We start from the raw sequence: 22568 nt of genomic DNA, 5'->3' as shown, positions 1-22568 counted from the left end.
CTGAGATTGTTCAGAGCATCTGCAGTGGCAGATAGGCAGAGCCCAGAGGGTTATGTGTTCCTCTCTCGTCTATCTTCTCTAACTCACTCCCAGCCTGGCAGCCCCAGGCATTGTGCTGGATGTGCCCTGCGGCTCCGCTGGGTCTGCGGGACGAGCAGCAGGGCTCTCTGCTCCGCTGAGTCTGCGGGGCGAGCAGCAGGGCTCTCTGCTCCGCTGGGTCTGCGGGGCGAGCAGCAGGGCTCTCCGCACTGCTGGGTCTGCGGGACGAGCAGCAGGGCTCTCCGCACCGCTGGGTCTGCGGGACGAGCAGCAGGGGCTCTCTGTGGCCTTTAGGTGCCATTGCTCCCCCACCTCCCCCTCCCAGGCACCAGCAGGCCTCATGCCCTGCTGGCTCATCTGGGGCATCTCCCCACAGAGCGCCTACTGGAGGCACAGCCTCCCTTGGCCTGCTGGTCACCTCTCAGCAAGCTTGGCCCCTCAGATCCAGGGTCTGGGGCAAAAACCATCCCCATGCAGCCAGTGGGGGAAAGCGTCTTTACTGCTTCCCTTTGAGCTGTTCTCCTTCCCTCAAGACTAAGGTCTGAGGCCTACAGACCCATAAGTGTCAGTAGGTAAATCACATCTTTCTTTTTTAAACCTCTTCACGGGTAAATCATGTCTTTCCTATTTTAATGCATAACATCTCCTTTGATTGAGAAAGCAGACAACAGTCGGTATTGACAGCACCCATGCCTTTGATCACCAATAGAACCCGGAGATGTTTTCATATCACATTATAGTTGTTGCAGATATCTCGAAATACTGTTTATGCTCTTCACCGCTTCGAAATTACAATTATTACATGTGCTACTAGACTTGTTATGTGATACATTATTAAGGAAGCACCTGTATCACTATATTGCAACATTTAAAAATATTTTGGTAACTATATTTTAATATAGTGTATTTCCCTTATCTTATTTGTGCACTAAAACACCTTCTAGGAAGAGTTCATAGAATTCACCAAGTCGTCAAAAAGATGCCAGAAAAAAGATTAAGATTCTCTGCTTTAGATTCTGGCTGAAGGCCAGCCAAAAGTCATGGTGTTTTACTTATGTATACTCAGCAAACGTCTATTGTTCTCTGTTGTTCTACTTGGCAGGATATAGGTGCTAGGGATACAGCAGTGAGAGGACACAGTCCTTGCCTTTGTCTGCATGAGCCTGGGGATTACCAGGATAAGAAAAGAATAGGGAGGAGCTGCCCTCCTTTCCCCTTTCAATGTTGTGCTTTCTCTATCTCTGAGATCCGTCTCTCCCCTACCACTGTCGCTATTCTGTCTGGCCTGCCATCACCCCCCACCCCGTGGTAACTAACTTACTGGGCACTGGAATGAAGCCTGGCATCACCCCCCACCCCATGGTAACTAACTTACTAGGCACTGGAATGATGCCTGCCATCACCCCCACCCCATGGTAACTAACTTACTAGGCACTGAAATGATGCCTGCCATCACCCCCACCCCATGGTAACTAACTTACTAGGCACTGGAATGATGCCTGGCATCACCCCCCACCCCATGGTAACTAACTTACTAGGCACTGGAATGATGCCTGCCATCACCCCCACCCCGTGGTAACTAACTTACTAGGCACTGGAATGATGCCTGCCATCACCCCCACCCGGTGGTAACTAACTTACTGGGCACTGGAATGAAGCCTGGCACGTAGTGAGCACTCAGTGAGTGTTGGCCATCATTGCTTCAGCCCTCGAGCTCCTCTGTAGCCTTCAGCCCGTCCTCCACACTGTTCCTCAGTTACTCGTCTGTTCAAGAATGCTCCCACCATATACCCTTCTGTGGCTGCCCATTGCCTTCAGGATAGAGCCCAATTTTGGTTTAGAAGGTCTGGCTTATCTCTCCAGCCACGTTTTAGCACACCTTCTTCATATGCCTTTCCTCCATTTCTTGCCCATAGGCCTTTGCTTGAGCTTCAGTCACAACCTTGAATGCCCTTTCTGAACTCTTACTTGTCTTTTAGGAGTCTGTTCAGGGCCCACCTTCTCCAGGAAGCCTTCCCTAAGTCCTCTGGATGGGTTTGGTACTTCTATTTGAACATCCACAGCTCTGGCATCACTGCCCCATAAATGGTTGATTACCCATCCAGAGCTTTCTCCAGGGAAACCAGGCATCAGCTAGTTTTGCCAGGGTAGACGGGGCTGGTCGTGTTCTTTAAACAGATCACATGGAGCTGTCATTTGTGTAGGAGTTGTGGTCAGTGACACTCCTTATACTTCCCAAGTTAAGGTTGGTTCAGCTTGTGTTTCATGTTTAGTCCTCTATAAGTCAGTGATGGTTCAATGAATCCCACTAACTTACTCAAGTGGATGCCTGCCCCAGAACCCCCTGTGGCTGAGCAGAAAGTCTGGGAAGCGGGTGTCAAAGATCTTATGGGTCATTGTCCAAGGGAGCTTTTCCAAGAATTTCTGCCAGTTCACAGTAAGACACGCATAAGCCCCTTCTAGTTCTCTTCTTATTGCCACATCTCCACCTTGCTGAAAAGGAGGGATCCTTCCTAGAACAGTGAGTGAGTCCTTATCATGCAAGAAAGGAAATCAGATTTGCTCTGGCCACTGTAGGAACCCTTAGTTGCAAGCCAGGTTTGCCTGGACTCCCTTGGCACTGGGCTGGATGGATTCAGATCTGTGAGTGTCACAAGCAGACTTGTGTTTAATATCATTTTTGGACATGGTTGTTAGTGTGAGAGGAGAAGTGAATGCTTATAGTTCATGTCTGAGGTTTCATCCATGACCACTGGTGATCTCAGAAACATGTCATTTTCTAGACATGTTTGCACTTCTCTCATTTTGCTTTCTCTGAGTGGTCCTTGCATGGTATCTGCCTGTCATTGTAGATCCGGGTTATTAGATCAGTGAGCTGTATCAGACTCATTTCTGGATAGACCTGGGAGACATGTCTGGAATGTCTGGCTAGACATTCCTAGGTGAGTGTCTAGAACCCTGGCTCCAGCTTTTCAGTCAATCAAAAAAATATTTATTGGGCACCTACTGTGTGCCAGGCACTGTTCCTGGGGATACAGTAGTGAGCAAAATAGACAGAATCCCTGCTCTCATCAAGTTTATATTCTGCAAGGAAGAGAGAGATGATAAACAAGAGTGTAATAAGTTCTGTGAGAATCTGTGACTAGGCGTAGAAATCCAGGAAAGTCACTTCTCAGAGCTTTACTTGCCGTATCTATAAAAGGGATTCTGAATGTTCCTACATTTCAAGGCTATTGGGATTAAAATGAGATAAAGGCACGGAGGTACCCAGAAGATACATAGAAGGCACTCCGTAAATCTTTCTCTTTCCACATCATCTCGCTCTGTGGATTTGGTGAGCTTTTTCCTTGCAAATTTAAAAGACCCTGCTTATCAGAGCCCAGAGGCAAAAACTAGTGTTACCTCTTCACGGTCCATCCCAGTTGCTTTTCAGGGGTCGTTCCTGGTACCTATACAACATATGAGAGCACCTTGAGGCTTCCTGACACATAGTAGATATGCCAGGGTCCTCAGTCAGGTGTTAGACTGCTTGGTCAGACTTCGTAGTACCTCTTTGGAGAGCCAGAAGAGCAGCTTCCTTGATGGGCACACATCACATTTCATGCCAAGCAGGGAAGCGCAGTGAATATCTGCACCAAGCTATCTGCTATTGAGCAGCTGTTTTGAATCAATTCCAGTCATCAGGTGCTTCAGAAGAACTGAGACAGGGATTCCCAAGAGTCTGCTTCTTTGGAATGAGGTGGTTGTTTTTTTTTTTTTTTTTTTAATTTTAAAAATCTTTCTCACATAAACCTTGAATTGACTGCGTGCCCTTCCATAAGTGGGAGTAAGATAAGCAGGAAACAGGTACAGCTGCAGGGCTTTCACTGTGGGGAGCAGACACAGCTGTTGCTGGGCCTGTGTCAAGGAACAGGAACCCAGCCTTTTTTTTCCACCTGTGGAAATCAGCTGGGTGGTGCGTGGGCTTTCAGTCTGGAAGAGGGGAGAACTGGCCTGGGGCATCTCTTGGTTTTTGCTCCTGGAAATGAAACGCACACTAACCTCTCTGACCTGGGTCTCCATCTTCTGTCTCCAGGCTGTGCACACTGGGATGCGGGCTCTCATCTATAATAACTCTCAGGCCGAGCAGTCAGGCATGAGAACCTACTACTTCAGCGCCGACACCCAGGAGGACATGAATGCTTGGGTCCGGGCCATGAACCAGGCTGCGCAGGTGCTGTCTCGATCGTCACTGAAGAGGTCAGTCCCCGTGGAGGGTCCCTGCCAGAGTGCTGCCTGTGTGGGAGGGGGACCCAGATTCCACCGTCCACTCGCTCCTGTTAAGCATTGCCCTCTCTTGGAATTTTAAATGGTGACTTCTTCCTGGAGGAGAATGCTTACAGAGCCAACACATACTGTCGGCAGAGCTGAGAGGTCCCCTGGGAATTATCGAGGCCACTGGCCTCATTAAGCAGAGAAATGGGAAGGACTGGAAGGGTGAAGTGACTGAAAAGGCTGGGATGCCCGGCCTTGGAACCTGGTCGTGTTTCCCCCTCTTTTCAAAGTCAGGATACTGTTTGTCAGTCTTTCTCCTCTTGTGTGTGGCTGAAAGGACAACCTTGGAGCAACGTCTGGGGAGGAGGGAGCGGACGAGCAGGAAAGATCTTGAAACTGGAAATGCGCCGCCAACGGCCCACCACCGTGCTGTTGGGAGCTGACTTGGACACTGTCTTTCAGCTGCCTCTTCCCTCAAACGGGCCAAGCAGGGTACCATCGGGGATCTGGAGGTTCCTGAGTCTGTTGACTGTGGGTGATTCCCTGAGAGCGTGCGGACAAGGAACATGAGTGAAGTCAGTTGCTTGGAGAAGGTCAGGTAGCCCTGGAAAATCGGGGTGCCTTTAGTCAGTCCTCACCTGACATGAACCCCCTTCTTCGCTGGACATCTTGCTCTGTTTGGAGGCCTCTTTGACAAAGGTCTCTTAGGCCTTGTAAGAGTAGTGTCCTCCAGCAACCTGAAGACCGGATTCTCAGTAATTACAAATGAGTGGTTTTATTTTGTTCACCTTTTCCAACTCAATTTTTTGCGATTTGGGGTATTAGTGGTACTTCCTAGCTTCATATTCTCTTTCCTGAGACTAACAGGTCTTTGATATAATTAGTAGCCTCCCTCAAGAGGCAAGGTAGGGGTCAGCTTCTGCCCTTGGAGTTTCTGTAGTACCTAAGTTGAGCGTTTGTTGTGCCGGGTTTTTTCCGTCTACTTTTCAGTATCCTAGGCTTCAAGGGGCTATCATCTTTGAATCTTCTGCACACCTGACACATAGTAAGCTCTCAAATATCTATCGAGTGAGTAAGTGAGAGACTGAAAGATGAATGAATATGTTGGACAGGACAGGAACAGAGACTGTCCTGGCAGTTACCCCGTGGGCCCTGCATCAGCGGCTCTTGCCTATAGGCATTCAGTCAGGTTTGCCTCTCTTCCTAGCAGAGTCATCCAACCTGAATTTTTCTGTTGTGTGCATGATATGAATCGAAAGTCTGTGCCATTAGCCTGCAGGCAGTCTGTTCAGTGACATTGGCACTTCCACCTTCACCCCAGGAGAAGGAAATGGGCAGGTTTGACATGACTTACTCCTAGTGCACAATCTGGTCATGGAACCTCACTGTTTCCTTGTCTTTGTTGTTCATCAAAAACTATTTTTTTTGGTTGTGCTGAGTCTTAGTTGTGGCAGATGGAATCTTTAGTTGCTGCATGTGAATCCCTAGTTGCATCAAACCTGGGTCGCCTGCATTGGGAATGTGGAGTTTCAGCCACTGGACCACCAGGGAAGTCTTCCTCCATGCGACACACACGCAATAAGAAAAATATCCTTAGTCACCTTCCCAGTGTTACCTCTGTTACTAGGTTACCAGGGATCTCTTTGAACTATTTTCTGTTCATTTATGTGCATATATGCTCTTATAGAAATATAGAGGGGTTTTTTTGTGCTTTTTTAATAGCATGAATGATATTGATCTTGAAAGTCGTTCTGTATCTGGGCTGTATGTATATGGGCTGTGTGTGTGTATATGGGCTGACTTTATTTTTGACTGTTGTATGGTATTTCATAATGTTAATGTACCATAGTGTAGTTATGTATGTGCCCCATGTTGGATAGTTCATTTTGTATTCTCTTTTACAGCACAGTTGTGTAATGAAAAGCTTTGTACAAGCCTCTGCACGTGTGAGGCTTTCAGATTGTTGGGTCAATATACAGTGCCTCTTAAATTGTAACCAATACTGCCAAACTGTCCTTTAAAGTAAGTTGTATTAATATGTTCCACTAGTGAGAGTGCTCATTTCTCCACATCTTTGCCAACCGTTGATATTATCAGTCTTTCGCTTTTGCTGAGCTGCTGTGTAGATAAGTGGTATCTGTTTATTTTAATGTGTGTTTTCATGATGATGGGGATCTTTTATATTTATTGGTCACTTGTATTCCTCTGCAGTGAATTGCTGGTACCTATTCTCTGCATTTCCTAGTGAGTTCCTTGCTTTTCTTTGATGCTTCCTTTCCTCCACGGGTTGAAATTGGCCCAGTTGGGAATGCTGCTTGGCCTCTTGCAGAGGTTGGCTGTAGGCTCTCAGTTGTGTTATTTAAGAGAATCTGCTTTCCCCCTCTTTTCAAAGTCAGGATACTGTTTGTCAGTCTGTAACATTCTGGCATTTTCTGTGTTCTCTTGGATTCCTCAGAGATGGTCTGAGAGGTTTCTAGAGCCCATCTTCGAGTTCCCTTCGGGCCCTGGGGTTCTGACAGCTGGACTTTTCCCATCTTCCTTGCCATCTTGGTCTTTCGGTCTCTCTGAACCAAGGTTGTTCTCTTATTCATGGTGAGGTCACTCACCTTGATGAAGATATGGAAATAAATTCAGAAGTTGAAGAATTCAACTTTATTTGTAGTGTGGTCATCTTCCCAAGCAGAGATACCTCTTATTATTATTATTTTTTTTAAGTTCTCCCCTCCTTTATTTTAATTCTTAGAAAATAGAAAGTTTTGTTTTATTTTGCTTTGCTTTAAGTAAACAAATCTCCGTTCTTTCTATACTTTACCATTTGCGGTCATTTGCGTGGGCCCATTCCACTGGGTTTGTGCTTGATGCATTTCTCATAATAGGAGCTCTGAGTGCTCCCTGTGTTGTTACACTGGTTTGTTTCCACCAGCAATGTCAGATAGGTTCATTCTTGTGGCCCAGCTTTGCCCAGTTGTCTTGTGCCTGACTTGGGCACCGGGTCAAAGACAACTTGAGAATGAGATCAGGCTTAACAGGAAAATGTGCTGTAATTGATAAGTGATGTCTGCCTGAACTGTTTAGGATGAATTTGCTAGCTAAGGTTAGGGTTTTTTTTTTTTTTTTTTTACTTTTTCCTACAAGAGGATTTTGTAATTAACTTTCAGATTTTGCTTTCAGAGAGGCTCCTTCCCTTCTCCACTGGGCTGCCTTCCAGATCTCAGGCCATTTTATTATCTCTGGCTTTTTTCTGAACTTTTAAAATGTGTTCTTGCTATGCTCATAATAAACTCTTGAAATCCCATGGTCATCTTTGCCCAAGGTTTCTTCCCTGTTTAAAGAAACATAAACAAAACTTGTTCTACCTTCTGACTCAGTAAAACCAGAGTAGTATTTCCTCTTAATTTTCTGAGAGATGAAACTGTCAGCCAAGGGAATTCAGACTTATTAAATGTTCTATTTTTCTGAATAAGATGTTCAGACATTTAGTTAGTGAGACGTATTCATCATGTAAGACTACATCTTGCCTCTCCTCCACGTTGGTGATCTGCTCTGGAAACCTCCAGCTCTGTTCCGTGGGCGGTCCCAACAGTAGCTTTTCCTTCTTTCCCTCCTTGATTCTCACCCAAATGGTTCTATTCTTATTCACATAGGCAGATTCTTTCTTTATGAATGTGGTATGGTAGGGCTTCTTATTACAGGTAACAAAATGCAAATTTATCTTAAAAGGGGAGGAGTTTATTGATCCACGGCACTGAAAAGTTCAGGATAACTACAGCTTTAGAAAACAGCCGTGGTCAAGGATCAGACAGTATCATTGCACATCATCTCTCTCCCCACTGGGCTGGATTCATTCCTGAACTCTGTGTAGAGGTCCCTGGCAGATATGGGGTCTGGTGGCTAGATGGCTGCAGTAGCCCCAGACTTAGGTCATCTGAGTTAAGTCCAGTAGGAAAGAACCGGAGTCTTACCCAAAAGCTCTGAGATCTCTTCTGATCAGACCGGCTTAGGTCACAGGGATTCCCCAAGTCACCTACCATGGCCCGGGAGTGCACGTGCTGACTGACACAGGCCTGAGATACATGCTTCACTTCGAGAACCTGACTGTAGGGACTGAGAGTGAGGTGGGGCTGCATTCCTAAGCGACGTTAGGGCTGTGGACAGAGGAAGGGGAAATGACTTGATGGGATGTGATAAATGATGTGCAAGCAACCAGTATCCAAGCCACTTCTACTATATCGATTTCTTTTGCCTTAAGTACTATCTCCTCCTGGGGTTTAGTCTCTGAAGTCGGACAGGCCAGAGTTTAAACACAGCTCTGCTGCTACTTTCTAGCTGTGTCACTTGTGCAATTTAGGCATGCTTTTTAAACAAATTTTTCTAGTTCATCAGATTTTTGTAAAAATGAAATGAATGTGTAAAGTGCTTACTTGTTGCCTAAGACATAGTTGGTACTCCATATTCAATATGCTAGCTCCCATAGGTTTTAACAGCGTCATTTTTTCTTTGCACCCGTCCAGTTTCATTGTTAATCCTCTGAATTACACGACGATGAATCTCCTGTGGGCACATCATACTCTCCTCCTCTCCAGGATGTGCCCATCCCTTAGCAGTGGGAGCTGTGGTTCAGCAACGCAGGCTTCCTGCAGGACTGTCCCTCAGCCCCTCACTGTCTCCTCCTCCAGCCTCTTCCTACATTGTTCCTCTAACCCCAGAGGGAGCCGAGCACCCTTGCTGTACTCCCTTTCATTGTCCTCTTGTTCCCTACAGGCTTCAGGGTCTCTTGATGGACAAGCATTCTCGAGCCCCCACCCCTTTCCATCAGGGATGCTGAGCACTATGGCCAGAGCCCACCCTCTCCCTCCTTCTGTCCATAATTTCTTCTCCCTTATTTCCATGTTCTTCCACTTGCCAGATTTTGGATTCTGTTTTTTTATTCCCTACAGCCTCCTTAAAATCTGTCTTCCAAGCTCCTCCATTGAACTGCCTTTTTTCCCCCCTCTTATCTAAGGATGTCTTGTCCTCTCCAAGAAGCTAAAGTACTAAGCAAGGAGGGCAGCTTGTTGTTACAGTTCACAGAACTGACAAGCAGCTCAGATAGGAGGGCCTATCGGAAGGCAACTGACCTCTTTGTTTTCAGCTTCCCAACCTCTCTGGTCTCTACATAACTATGTGGTCTCAGTGTAACTATAGTCCTGTCATGGAATTGAGGGGTCTTATAGTCCAGTCACCGTTAGAGTAAAATCCAATCTCCTTAGTACGGCTTTTGATCCCTGGCTGGGTCTGTTCCCTGTAGGTCCTCTAGGCCTTGCCCATCTGCTCCCCTGGCCCTCACCCTTACTAGGACCACTCAGCACATCCTTCAGGGCCTAGCTTACTTGTATTTCTTTCTTCTTTGACTCTCAGTATGTTAGATGCTTCTGCTCATAGCACTGTGTTGTTCCTCATGCAGAGAACTTTCATGCTAAAGTTATGTTGGCCTGCTTTCTCTTTGTCACCCCTGCTAGACTGTAAGTTCCTTAGAAGTGAGAATGGTGCCTGGCACATAGTCAGTTAAAGGACGGTGCATGGATGTTTGGCTGGCTGGACAGGTGAGTGGTTAGGTCGATGAATGAAACTTCTCCCTGAGGGATGTTCAAATAGGGATTTCGGGTGTCTGAGAGCAGGCTGAGCACTGCTGTGGGACTGGTTGTGGGGATTCAGTCTGCTCAGAAGTGGGCCACACGTTTCTGGCTCTCTCCACTCTCTTCAGAGAATGGAATCTTTGGCCTTTCAGACCCTGACCACTTTGGTTAAAGTGTGACAGAACAACGCCTGAGGTTGGACAAGCTCCTTAGACCCTTGACAGAAGTAACTTATAGACATGCTTTCAACCCCAGTACAGGGCTAAGGAGTTGGATCAGATGGAATTTGAGTCCTGCTTATTTCACTGGTTGAGCTTCCCTGGTGGCTCAGACAGTAAAGAATCCACCTGCAATGTGCGAGACCGGGTTCAATCTTTGGGTTGGGAAGATCCCCTGGAGAAGGGAACGGCTATCCATTCCAGTATTCTTGCCTGGAGAATTCCATGGACAGAGGAACCTGGCAGGCTACAGTCCACGGGGTCACAAAGAGTCGGACACGACTGAGTGACTTTCATGTCACTGGTTGCATGATCAGGGCAAGTTGCTTTACCACTCTGAGCTTCGTGTTCATTACCTATAATAAAAAAATATTTCTAGCTTGGTGTGATGATAAGAGATAATATTTAAAGTCCTTTAGCTCAGGGTTTTACAGTTAGTAAGTGCTCCCCATAATCCCTATCCTTCAGTAGAGACAATTTATTTTCAGTAAGCTGGTGCTCATGTGAGTGCCCTCAGCCTCTCTGGGCTTGACAGTCCTGACCTTGCAAGATTGCTCTAGGGGTTAGAGATGGTCTGTGCTGGGTTCCTGGCACACAGTAGGACCCAGCATAAAACAGCCAAGCATTGGCCACAAAAAATGAGTGACCCAGACTGGAACTGCCATAGACAGACTGAAAGTGAGTGAGCTCGGTGCGTGCCAGAACTCCAGACTGGCTCAGGTTGGGCTGTGGTAATTGAGCGCTACTCACCCAGGTAGAGGAAGAGGAAAGGATTCTCCAGGCAGGAATGAACAAAGTGAGGAGACCTGGCAGCCATTACATCTTTCCTCTCTTTGTCTGGTTTGTCAGGTCCTTAAAACTTCACGAGGGACTTTGCCAGTAGCCACTGCTGCGAGGAGTGACGGCCTGAGCTTGGCAGTGTGGTGTTCATTTGTCCTTCAGCCTCACTCTTCTCTGGGGGAGGACAGACCCACCTATTGTTTATTTACAGCAGAGCCTGAACGGTAGCCAGCTATCTTCTCCCATCCCAGGGGAACTGCCCTAGTTAAGTCTGGGAAAAGAAGAAACCAACTTCTGTCTCCATTTTTCTCCAGACGTTTCTGTCATCAAATTCAGGAACTAATTCAAGTGAGCAAGCCTGCCTGTGGGCTTCCTGGAGACTCTGGAGCCATTTGCTTCAGCCTTTTATACAAGGCTGTGGACTGCACAGTGTGGGTTTCAGCTTTTGAGCCCACTGTCCTCCTGAGCCTTGGGGTCAGTGCTCAGGACTTGGCATCTGTTGACACTGGCTGAGCTGGTTTTCCAGGACAGAATTTTTTTTTCCCCAAACTTTAAACTTTTTTATTTTGTATTGGATAGAGCTGATTAACATTGTTGTGATAATTTCAGGTGAACAGTGCAGGGACTCAGCCATACATATACACGAATCCATTCTCCCCAAACTCCCCTCCCATCCAGGCTGCCACATAACATTGAGCAGAGTTCCCTGTGCTATTCAGTAGCTGGACAGGAACATCTGCCACCTGATGTTGAGACAAACACTCCAAGGATGTCAATGGCCTGACCCTTGTTCCTGGGCTGTTAGTTTGGTCATTTAGGTATGGTGAGCAGGGAGGGATCCTCCAGTGGGACTGTGACAAATGGGCTGTGTCTGCCAACAGGACTGAAGTCCAGCTAAGTCCCTACAAGCTGTGTGTGGTTCCTTTTCTCGCTCAGGTCTTCGCATGAGATTTCCAGTGTGTGTGAAGTATCTAAGTAACATTAAGAAAGAAGTAAATATTATTCCTTATTTCCTGGTGAAATAAAGGGTTTGGAAGCAGAATAAAATAATAGTGTCAACTGCTTGGTATGATCTGTTACCTTCTGAGTTCTTGTGAAGGACAGGAATAAGATAGAAGTATCCTCAGCCTGAGATTTGCGCTCTTCCCACTTGCAGGGGAAGCAAGAATGTTCTCTAAGCAGACATAAAGTGTTGCTGTCATGTGCTGAAAGTGGCCGGGGCAGGGCTCAGCCCCTTGTATCAGGGATTACGTTTGGTTGCCTGTGATAGAACAACTCAACTTAGAGCGGTGTAATCAAATTGGGTTTTAGTTTTCTCACTAATAGGAATCCACAGTTAGTTAGTTCTGGCTCATATAGTAGCTCCATGATGCTGTCAGGGACCTGGGCTCTTTCTTACTTTCTACCCAGGTTTTGATAAGTGGCTTTCATCTGCATTTTTGTCACCTTGCATTCCAGTCTAAGTTCTAGGCAGGAAGAAGGGGAAGGTTAGCCAAGCCAGGTAAGTGTTCTTTCTTTTAAAGGCTTTCCTGGGAGACCCATCCAACAATTTCTGCATACATCTTATTGGCCAGATTTATGTTACCTGATCACCCCCAGCTCCAAGGGAGGTTAGGAAATGTGAGTTTTTTGTTGGGTACATTGCTGCTTTGAAAAAATGGGGGCAAGGAAGGAAAAGATGTGGGAAGCTAGTACATTTATATTTGGTGATGGCTTCCCTGGTGGCTCAGACAGTAAAGAATCTGCCTGCAAAGTGGGAGACCCGAGTTTGATCCCTGGGTCAGGAAGATGCCCTGGAGAAGGAATGGCATCCCACTCCAGTATTCCCGCCTGGAGAATGCCGTTCCATGAACAGAGGAGCCTGGCAGGATGTATTCCATGGGGTCACAGAGAGTCAGACATGACTGAGCAACTAACACACGCACTTTAGGTGCCAGACCCAGCGCGGTGCTCTTTCTGTGCATCGTCTCCTTGATTCCTCATAAGAACCCAAGGAGGTAGGGCTTGTTGTCCCCATTTTGCAGATGAGGAACCTGAGACCAGAGAGGTCAGGGAATTGCCCAAGATCACTCAGCTTCTATGGGCTGGAGCCAGCTGTTGAATCCAGGTCTGCCTGGCACTAATCCTATGCACTCTGGGTTTGTCATGCTTGGAAAGTGACGCCTGTGGCTACAGTGATCACCAAATGTCAGGAACTCCTTGTGTTTTTAAATAGCCAGCGACACCAGGTACTCGCATCAACAGTAACGACCTGCACAGGAAGGGCTGTTGTCGTCTTAGCTGAACATCAATGCCGTGCATGGCCTGTTCTCTGAATGACACGGTCACTGACAGCCGAGGGGTACGTCCTTTCCCCACCACTGTGCTAAATTGAGTGCTGCAGATGTATTGTGTGACAGGTCTCCTGATTTGAGAGGTCATGTGTTACATTGCAGGGAATTCAAAGAGACAGGGAGAAGACCAAAAAACACTTTTGCCTTAAATCCTGTAACTTAGCAAGTTAAATGTTTAAGTCAGGTAAGGTGGGGGAGTTGGGAACATTCCCTTCACTTTTTTTACCTGTAGCCATAGCCTGAATATTTTGGACACAAAGGCATCTATCTTATCTTGGGTAAGGCCCAACAGCTGTCGAAACAGGAGCTGTTGTTCATAACCCCAAGTCTTAGGGCTGGGTGGCAAGCAGACCCCCATTCTTTTAGGCACCCTGTTAGGGTTTGTTTTGCAGTAAATGCTGGTGTCAATCTGAGAAAAAGTTTATCTGAGAAAAAAGTTTTATCTTTCTCAGTCAACTTTATTTTTAGGACATATTGGCATGTGTTGGGATGTATACAATCATATATATACACAGACAGTAAGGATTAAGATTTATAGTTATAAGTTAACTCCAAGGTTAGAAAAGACTGGCAAACTCCATGATTTGGGATCAGCTCAAGAGAACAGTGTTAAATGTGGTTACTATGATTAAATCAGGCTTTAGGGTTGTCTGGCTCTGGTAGCAGAGGCTATTTTCTATACTATATCCCTAAGTGCTCGCCTCAGTGGGAATGTATAGGTTCTCAGTAAAGACATGGAGGTTGAAAGAAAAATCCTCATTACAGTTGGTTGGGCTAAGATATTGTACCCATAACCCCTGAGTTCTGAAGTTGAAGAAATCCTCTCCTTTTTAATTTAAAATTTATTTTATTGAAATAGTTGATTTACAATGTGTTAATTTCTGCTGTATAGGAAAGTTATTCAGTTTTATATATGTATACACACACACACATATATATACATACATATATACACACACATAAATATACATATTCTTTTTCATAATCTTTTCAATTATGGTTTATCAGAGGTTCCTGTATATAATTCCCTATGCTATTCAGTAGGACCTCATTGTTTATCCATTCTATATGTAATAGTGTAATAGTTTGCATCTGCTAATCCCAAACTCCCAATCTATCCCACCCTTCCCTCCTGCCACTCCCCACCCCCACAACCATAAGTCTGTTCTGTGTCTGTGGGTCTGTTTCATAGACAGATTCATTTGTGTCATATTTTAGATTCCACATGTAAGTGATATCATGTGGTGGTCGTCTTTCTCTTTTTGAATTACTTCACTTGTATGATACTCTCTAGGTCCATCCATGTTGTTACAAATGGCATTATTTCATTCTTTTTAATGGCTGAGTAATATTGCATTGTGTATGTGTACCACATCTTTATGCATTCATCTGTCAGTTGAAGAAACCCTCTTTTCCCTTCAATCAGTGTCTTCCATTTGGATGCATATTTGTTTCACTGCATATTTGTTTGCAGTGTTTCACTTTCACAGTGAAAGCATATTTGTTTCACTTTTATGACAAGGTGTGAAAAGAAAGAGAAAGTTAAAATTTATAAAGTGTACTTTGTAGAACAGAGTTGTCCCTTTAAAAACTTCCAGTAAGAATTACTTTTTCTGAAAATTCCCTGGCTGTCCAAAGGATAGGACTCCATGCTTTACTGCTCAAGGCTTGGGTTCAATCCCTGGTCAGGGAACTAATATCCCACAAAGCCGCATGGCACAGCCAAAAAAGAAAAAGAATTACTTTTTCTTAAAAGTGTGGGCCCTTGAATATTTCACATGTTTCTTCTACTAGAGGTTATAGACCCACCAGACTTTAGGAATGGAAAGGTTTTTAAAAGTCACCATCTAAATATGTCAATATAAAATGATGTAATAGGACTCCTTCTACTGTGAGTAACAGAGCCCAAACTCAGACTAGCTTAAGTGAGAAACAATTTATTGATGTACAACCAAAAAGTCCAAAGATATATCTGGTTTAGGTATGGCTAAATCTAGGAGTTCAGGACAAGTCTTTAAGATTCTATTTCTCTCCATCTGCTTTCATTCTCAGATGTGTGTGTGCTAAGTCGCTTCGGTTGTGTCTGACTCTGCTTCCCTGTGGACTGTGGCCCTCCAGGCTCCTCTGTTTGTGGGATTCTCCAGGCAAGAATACTGGAGTGGCTTGCCATGCGCTCTTCCACCAGGATCTTCCCAATCCAGGGATCAAACTCATGTCTCTTACATCTCCTGCATTGGCAGGCACCCTTTACCACTAGCGCCACCTGGGAAGCCTCATTCTCAGATAGCTGTTTCCTATGTAGTTGTAGCAGCTCAAGACCAGCTCCAACCAAAGTCCCAGAACTAGCTCTGAATGGCCTGGATTGGGTGACCTGTTAGCCTGTGAGCCAGTCACTGAGACTTGGAGCCTCAGGTTGAAAGGGACCAGTAGAGTCAGCAGGACCTAAACTACAGGTACTGAGAGTGGGATAGGATGATCCCCAAGTGAAAATTCAAACTGTGTTAGCAGAAAGGGTGGGAGATGGGGGAAAGATGTCTCCTAGTGATGGATAGAGGAAGTCCAAAGAAGCTTTTTCTTTCCCCCCAAAAGCTTTGGGCTTTCATGGAAAAGTAATGAGTACATGGGGCTTCCCAAGTGGTGCAGTGTTAAAGAATCCACCTACCAATTGCAGGAGATGTGGGTTCAATCTTTGGGTTGGGAAGATCATCTGGGGTGGAAATAGCAACCCACTCCAGTATTCTTGCCTGGAAAATTCCGTGGACAGAGGAGCCTGGTGGTCTACAGTCCATGGGGTCACAGAACATCAAACGTGACTGAGCAGACACAGCACACAGGAGTAGTGGGCACGGACATGAGATATGAGATTGCTTTCCTCAGTTTCCATGCCTGTGTTAAGGCTGACAGGCCAGCACACATGAAGAAGCAGACCTGTGCTAGGGGTGGTATTTTCACTTTATATTGACATTTTAACCAGCTCCCTCACTGGATGGATTCTCCCTTGAATCTGTGCTGATTATTGGTAGTTGAAGTTCTGAGGTTGTTGCAAGGACACCTGAGGTCTGGCCATTGAGATGTAAATGCAGCAGCACCTCTGATGTTCATTCTTCTGTTGAACCTTCAGCCTTGGCCATTTCAAGAAGTGATGGACGTCAAGGCCAGGACCTTTTTACCAAGGAGTATAAGTCGACTGGCTGCCTGTCCAAGAGTCCATGGTAATTTTTCTGGTCCTTTTGAGCTAGACTGGAGTGTGTTCCCCTGCCTCCTCAGTCTAAATTCTGCTAAGCATATGGAGCTGCTGCTGTGTCCCCAGTACCAAGTAATGAGGATGCAGATACAACTTGGACCCAAGGAGTGGGGAGAGAGGCAGCTTCCAGTGGGAGATGGGCCATGAAAGAGGCTTTCTTCTCTATGCCCTGGAAGCTCTTTAGCCTCAGCGCACATCCTCACCTGTCACCACTGCCCCCTTCTCTATAGTTTCCAGGTCTGCGTGTGTGTCAGATCATAGACAAACAGATGGAGAGGCTGTAGAGAGTGGTGGGCCCAGTACTTGGACTCTGCAGTCTGCCTGGAATTAAGCCCTGGTGCCTCTTTTTCCCAGCAGGATGGTCTTGGGCAAATCATTTATCTTTTCTGTGCCTCAGTTTCCTTATCTCTGATATCTGACTAATGATGCTTCAGAAAATTGTTATGTCCATGTTCTTACATTCCTGTTTGAGCAGTTCCTTGACAAGATAGGTAAGTGGTCATATCGAGAGATTGCCATGCTGACTCTTCACTCAACATCTTGGAGGACTGTTAATTATGCTGCTCATTGTATTTTGGGCTATGCTAGATGCCAGCGGGGGAGACCCTGGACTCAGGAACTTTCTATCCAAGCTAACCTGCCCCAGACAGACAGGCCATTTATTTGTTCAGTAGTGTTTATAGAGCTGCTATTCTGTACCATCATTATGTGGAAGTTCTGGGCATATGATGACTGGCCAGCTGGGCCTTGGGCCTGAAGGAACTCGTAGTCTACTTGGGCACTAGATGAGTAAACACACAGTTATGGTCCAGTGCGATTAGTTTGACAGTTGCAGTCAGCTAAGATCCTGATCTAGACTGGGACTGTGTGTAGGGTGGCTTCCTGGAGGAGGTGACATTTAAGCCAGATCCCAGAGGAGTAGAAGTTAGGCCAGCAACGTAAGGGAGTAGGCACGAAAGGGGCTCCAAGCAGAGGGAAGAGCCCATGCAAAGGCCTGGAGGTAATTGGAGTGTAAAGTGTGTTCTTTGGCAAGTCTTGGCTAGGGGTTCCAGTCTGGGCTGGGCTGAACATGCTGTTGTCATTGCAGGGACACGGAGAAGGTGGAGCGGCAGGCGGTCCCCCAGGCCAACCACACAGAGTCCTGTCGAGAGTGTGGCCGCGTGGGACCTGGACATGCGAGGGATTGTCCTCACCGCAGCCACGAGGATTCCTTTGGATTCGAGAGGCGGGAGCAGGAGGAAGACCGGTACCGCTCCAGGGACCCACTGGAGGGCAAGCGGGACAGGAACAAGGCCAGGTCCCCATACTCACAAGTCGAAGAGGACGCCTTGTTCGTGGATTTACCCAGCGGCCCGAGAGGCCAGCAGGCTCAGCCCCAGCGGGCGGAGAGGAACGGAGTGCTGCCCGTCACGTCTGGCCCGGGAGAGCAGAATGGGACTGCCGGGTACCAGCGGGCCTTCCCTTCCAGGACCAACCCTGAGAAGCACAGCCAGAGGAAGAGTAGCCTGGCCCAAGTGGAGCAGTGGGCAAAGGCCCAGAAAGGGGACGGCAGGAGGTCAGTAAGAGCTTCAGGATCACTGCTGCTAGTGAGCGTAATGACGTTGTAACAGTAGCTATCACTTCCCTAGCACAGGCTGGGTACACGCTGGCCTTAAACTCTTTATCCCATTATCTTCATAAATCCCTGCAACAACCTTACAAGGAAAGGTAAGAGCCTCAATTTATAAACAGAAACTGGGGCTTGGAGGAGTAGGGAACTTGCCTGGGGCACACAGATTAGTGGCAAACACGGAGTTCAGAGTCTGTCCGTGAGCCTGCCAAGCTCACTCGAGATTATATACAGAGTGGGGTTCCCCATGCCCCAGGGAGCATGCCTTGAGACTGTCAGCTTATAGATAGTAATTGGTCTTCTCCTCTTACTTCGCTACTTCTCTGCATCTGGGATATAGTTGTAGCAATTAAGAGTAAATAGAGATCCCTTTTTAATTCCAGGCATAGGGAAGTGCTCAGGCACTGTTGACATTTGGCTTTATTATACCCATTTCTTCGAGAAGTGGTTTTAATTATTTAGAGGGAAGACATCGCTTGCTATTTGCAAAGCACTGTCTGTATTTTATAATTTTAGATTCATTAGGACACATTTCTGAATGTGTAGAATTCAGGGTCACTCAGCTTTCCCAGTGTCCTTAGAAGCCACTGTGTGTTGTCTAAACTGTGAAGACAACAGGTCCCCTTCACCATCCTAAGGCTTCTAAAACAAGCCTCGGACTGGAGACAAGACAGCAAAGTTGTGGTCCATTCAGAAAGTCTGCAGAGAAGGTAATGGCAACCCACTCCAGTACTCTTGCCTCTAAAATCCCATGGATGGAGGAACCTGGTAGGCTGCAGTCCATGGGGTCACTAGAGTCGGACACGACTGAGCAACTTCACTTTCACTTTTCACTTTCATGCATTGGAGAAGGAAATGGCAACCCACTCCAGTATTCTTGCCTGGAGAATCCCAGGGACGGGGGAGCCTGGTGGGCTGCCGTCTATGGGGTCACACAGAGTCAAACACGACTGAAGTGACTTAGCAGCAGCAGAAAGTCTGTAATCTGATCCAGGTGGTCTGTTGTGAGGTTAAATGGTGAAGAACTCACAATGGAAGCTCCCTGAGCAGTTGGTAGACCTTGTTGTGGGTCAGATGAGGACAGCCCTCAGTCCTATAGCTGAGATACTGTCCAGTTCCCTCCTGACACGGACCAGGTGTCAGTTCTGTTTGATCAGATTTTGTGTCTTATTGAAAACAGCTACTGCCCTAGGACATGTAAGGGGAAAGCTTCTGTTCTTGGTGCCAGGCTTGGTAGACCCCTAGGAGGTAGTTCTGAGTGACTTTGTTGCTGAGTGAGATTGGAAACTAGCAGGGGTTGTATCGTGCAGGTTCTGCTACTCCAAGGTAAGGAATTTGGATTTTATTTGAAAGAGCAATAGGGGGAGCTGCTGGAAGGTTGTGAACAGGTAAATGGTATGATCTGATTCACAAAGTAGATCAGAGCCTAGGGAACAGGCTGTTGCAGTAGTCCAGTACGGTGATAGCCTGGTGAAGGTGGAAACAGAAAGAAATAAATTTGAGGTACATTTTGAAGGTTGAGACAGAAGAGCCTGTCCATGAATTGGATGTGCAGAATAAGAGAAAGGGAGGAACAAGAATGATCCCTCAAATTTTGAATTGAACAAAATTTGTTCTGAGTGGTTGCTGAGATGGGGAAGTCTTAGGAACAAGTTTCGGGGGGCAAATCAGGATTTCCATTTTAGACATTTAAATTTGAGAACCTATTAGATCTCCAGTGGGCCAGACGTTTTGGAGGCAGGTGGATGTGGATTGTGGTGTGGAGGTTTGGCATCTGGTTGGACATGTTGATGGGGAGCCCTGAGTGCATAGGTGGTATCCCAGCACTTTGTGTTACAACAGAAGGGAGATCCAACAGAGGTAATGGTGTGTCAGACAGAAGCTACTCATGGTAAGTTAGCTGTTTCTTCTTATATATAACATCTCTTAGAAACTGAAATCAGTATGGGGCTGACTAGGGCAGATAAAAGCAAGAGAAATCAGAAGTAGAAGCAGAGAGGAGGGGCATGGATTTGGCCCTGATAAGCCTGAATGAAGAGTCTGGATTTAATCTTGAAGGCTGGTGAAAGCCACTGATGGACTTAAAATGGAGTGTGGCATGATAGCTTTTAATATTTAGGACAGTGGTTTGAAGGGTATTGTCAGGGAAGAGGAATCAGGATAGCTGGGGAGAATTTTAAGACTAGGTAATCTAATGTAATCTAATCTAATTACCTAATTTTAAGGTTAGGTAGCTCTTTCAAATCCTGAAAGATGATGCTGTGAAATTGCTACACTCAGTATGCCAGCAAATTTGGAAAACTCAGCAGTGGCCACAGGACTGGAAAAGGTCAGTTTTCATTCCAATCCCAAAGAAAGGCAATGCCAAAGAATGCTCAAACTACCGCACAATTGCACTCATCTCACACGCTAGTAAAGTAATGCTCACAATTCTCCAAGCCAGGCTTCAGCAATATGTGAACCGTGAACGTCCTGATGTTCAAGCTGGTTTTAGAAAAGGCAGAGGAACCAGAGATCAAATTGCCAACATCTGCTGGAAAAAGCAAGAGAGTTCCAGAAAAATATGTATTTCTGTGACTAAGCCAAAGCCTTTGACTGTGTGGATCACAATGAACTGTGGAAAATTCTGAAAAAGATGGGAATAACAGACCACCTGATCTGCCTCTTGAGAAATTTGTATGCAGGTCAGGAAGCAACAGTCAGAACTAGACGTGGAACAACAGACTGGTTCCAAATAGGAAAAGGAGTACGTCAAGGCTGTATATTGTCACCCTGCTATTTAACTTATATGCAGAGTACATCATGAGAAATGCTGGACTGGAAGAAACACAAGCTGGAATCAAGATTGCCGGGAGAAATATCAATAACCTCAGATATGCAGATGACACCACCCTTATGGCAGAAAGTGAAGAGGAACTGAAAAGCCTCTTAATGAAAGTGAAAGTGGAGAGTGAAAAAGTTGGCTTAAAGCTCAACATTCAGAAAACGAAGATCATGGCATCCGGTCCCATCACTTCAAGGGAAATAGATGGGGAAACAGTGGAAACAGTGTCAGACTTTATTTTTTGGGCTCCAAAATCACTACAGATGGTGACTGCAGCCATGAAATTAAAAGATGCTTACTCCTTGGAAGGAAAGTTATGACCAACCTAGATAGCATATTCAAAAGCAGAGACATTACTTTGCCAACAAAGGTTCGTCTAGTCAAGGCTATGGTTTTTCCAGTGGTCATGTATGGATGTGAGAGTTGGACTGTGAAGAAGGCTGAGTGCCGAAGAATTGATGGTTTTGAAGTGTGGTGTTGGAGAAGACTCTTGAGAGTCCCTTGGACTGCAAGGAGATCCAACCAGTCCATTGTGAAGGAGATCAGCCCTGGAATTTCTTTGGAAGGACTGATGCTAAAGCTGAAACTCCAGTACTTTGGCCAACTCATGCGAAGAGCTGACTCACTGGAAAAGACTCTGATGCTGGGAGGGATTGGGGGCAGGAGGAGAAGGGGACGACAGAGGATGAGATGGCTGGATGGCATCACTGACTCGATGGACGTGAGTCTGGGTGAACTCCGGGAGTTGGTGATGGACAGGGAGGCCTGGTGTGCTGCAGTTCATGGGGTCGCAAAGAGTTGGACACGACTGAGTGACTGAACTGAACTGTACTCCTTACCTATTCCCAGTTGTAACACAGCATACCCATGTACATGGTGAAGAAATTTCCCAGGGGATTCTGATGTACCGCCATCCAAAATGAGACTACACAGTCAAGTTTTTTTTAGTAGTTTTCAGTATTTGTTTCTGTATTTCCAAATAAGATATTTATACTGCTTGGTTTCTTGATTTTCAGTTTTAGTTAGTTATTGACATTCTACTCTAGAAAATAACGATTTAAGGCTCTTATTCCCCTCTCTGCTTTTCCTTTCCAAAAACACACTTACTCTTATTCCAGCTTTATAATATAGTTGTAATTTTTATTTAGATCATTAGTCAATTTTTACATAGTTACATAATGTAAAATATAAATATTCACTGCTGGACCATAGTTTTCTCTGTACTCATTACTAGTTTATCACCAAACTCAGAGCTAGATGTGTAAATCTCCCTTTATTCAGGGCCCTCAAATAGTCAGCAATTTACTAATAAGGTAAAAAATCAAAATAATAACAGTGGGTAAATACTAAAAAATAAGTGCCCTTCTATTTTATTTCAGAAACCTAGATCTACTCCCCGATGACCAACCACTGTGTTAAAAACAAAACAAAAATCCATGTTCTTCATCTCGCTTTGTTTCACTTAATATGCCAATGAATATACAGATATTTTAATATATCTTGGCTTACCTTCCATATCAGACATATAGACTTAGATTATTAATTTGAAATGGTACAGAATATTGCATTATATTCATCTACAGTGATCTTTATACTATTTCTCTGTTGATGGAAGATTAGGTTGATTGTTAACATTTGCTATTATTACAAAC

The 22568-nt window shown here is 45.6% G+C and overlaps 1 protein-coding gene across 15 annotated transcripts in view; it reads left to right on the top strand.

Moving 5' to 3' along the window:
• Positions 1–22568, top strand: part of PLEKHA7 (pleckstrin homology domain containing A7) — a 229650-nt gene that overhangs the window by 160103 nt on the left and 46979 nt on the right. For all 15 annotated transcript variants that reach the window (XM_025266706.3, XM_025266703.3, XM_025266704.3 and 12 more), the window contains 2 exons: positions 4115–4278; positions 17571–18038. In XM_025266706.3, coding sequence (XP_025122491.2) covers positions 4115–4278; positions 17571–18038 — 632 coding nt within the window. The remainder of the gene's footprint in view (positions 1–4114; positions 4279–17570; positions 18039–22568) is intronic.

Source organism: Bubalus bubalis, chromosome 16 (assembly GCF_019923935.1).
Source record: "Bubalus bubalis isolate 160015118507 breed Murrah chromosome 16, NDDB_SH_1, whole genome shotgun sequence".
In the NCBI taxonomy this organism is placed as follows: domain Eukaryota; kingdom Metazoa; phylum Chordata; class Mammalia; order Artiodactyla; family Bovidae; genus Bubalus; species Bubalus bubalis.
The sequence above is the reverse complement of the archived record's forward strand: the minus strand, read 5'-3'. Positions and strand labels throughout refer to the sequence as shown.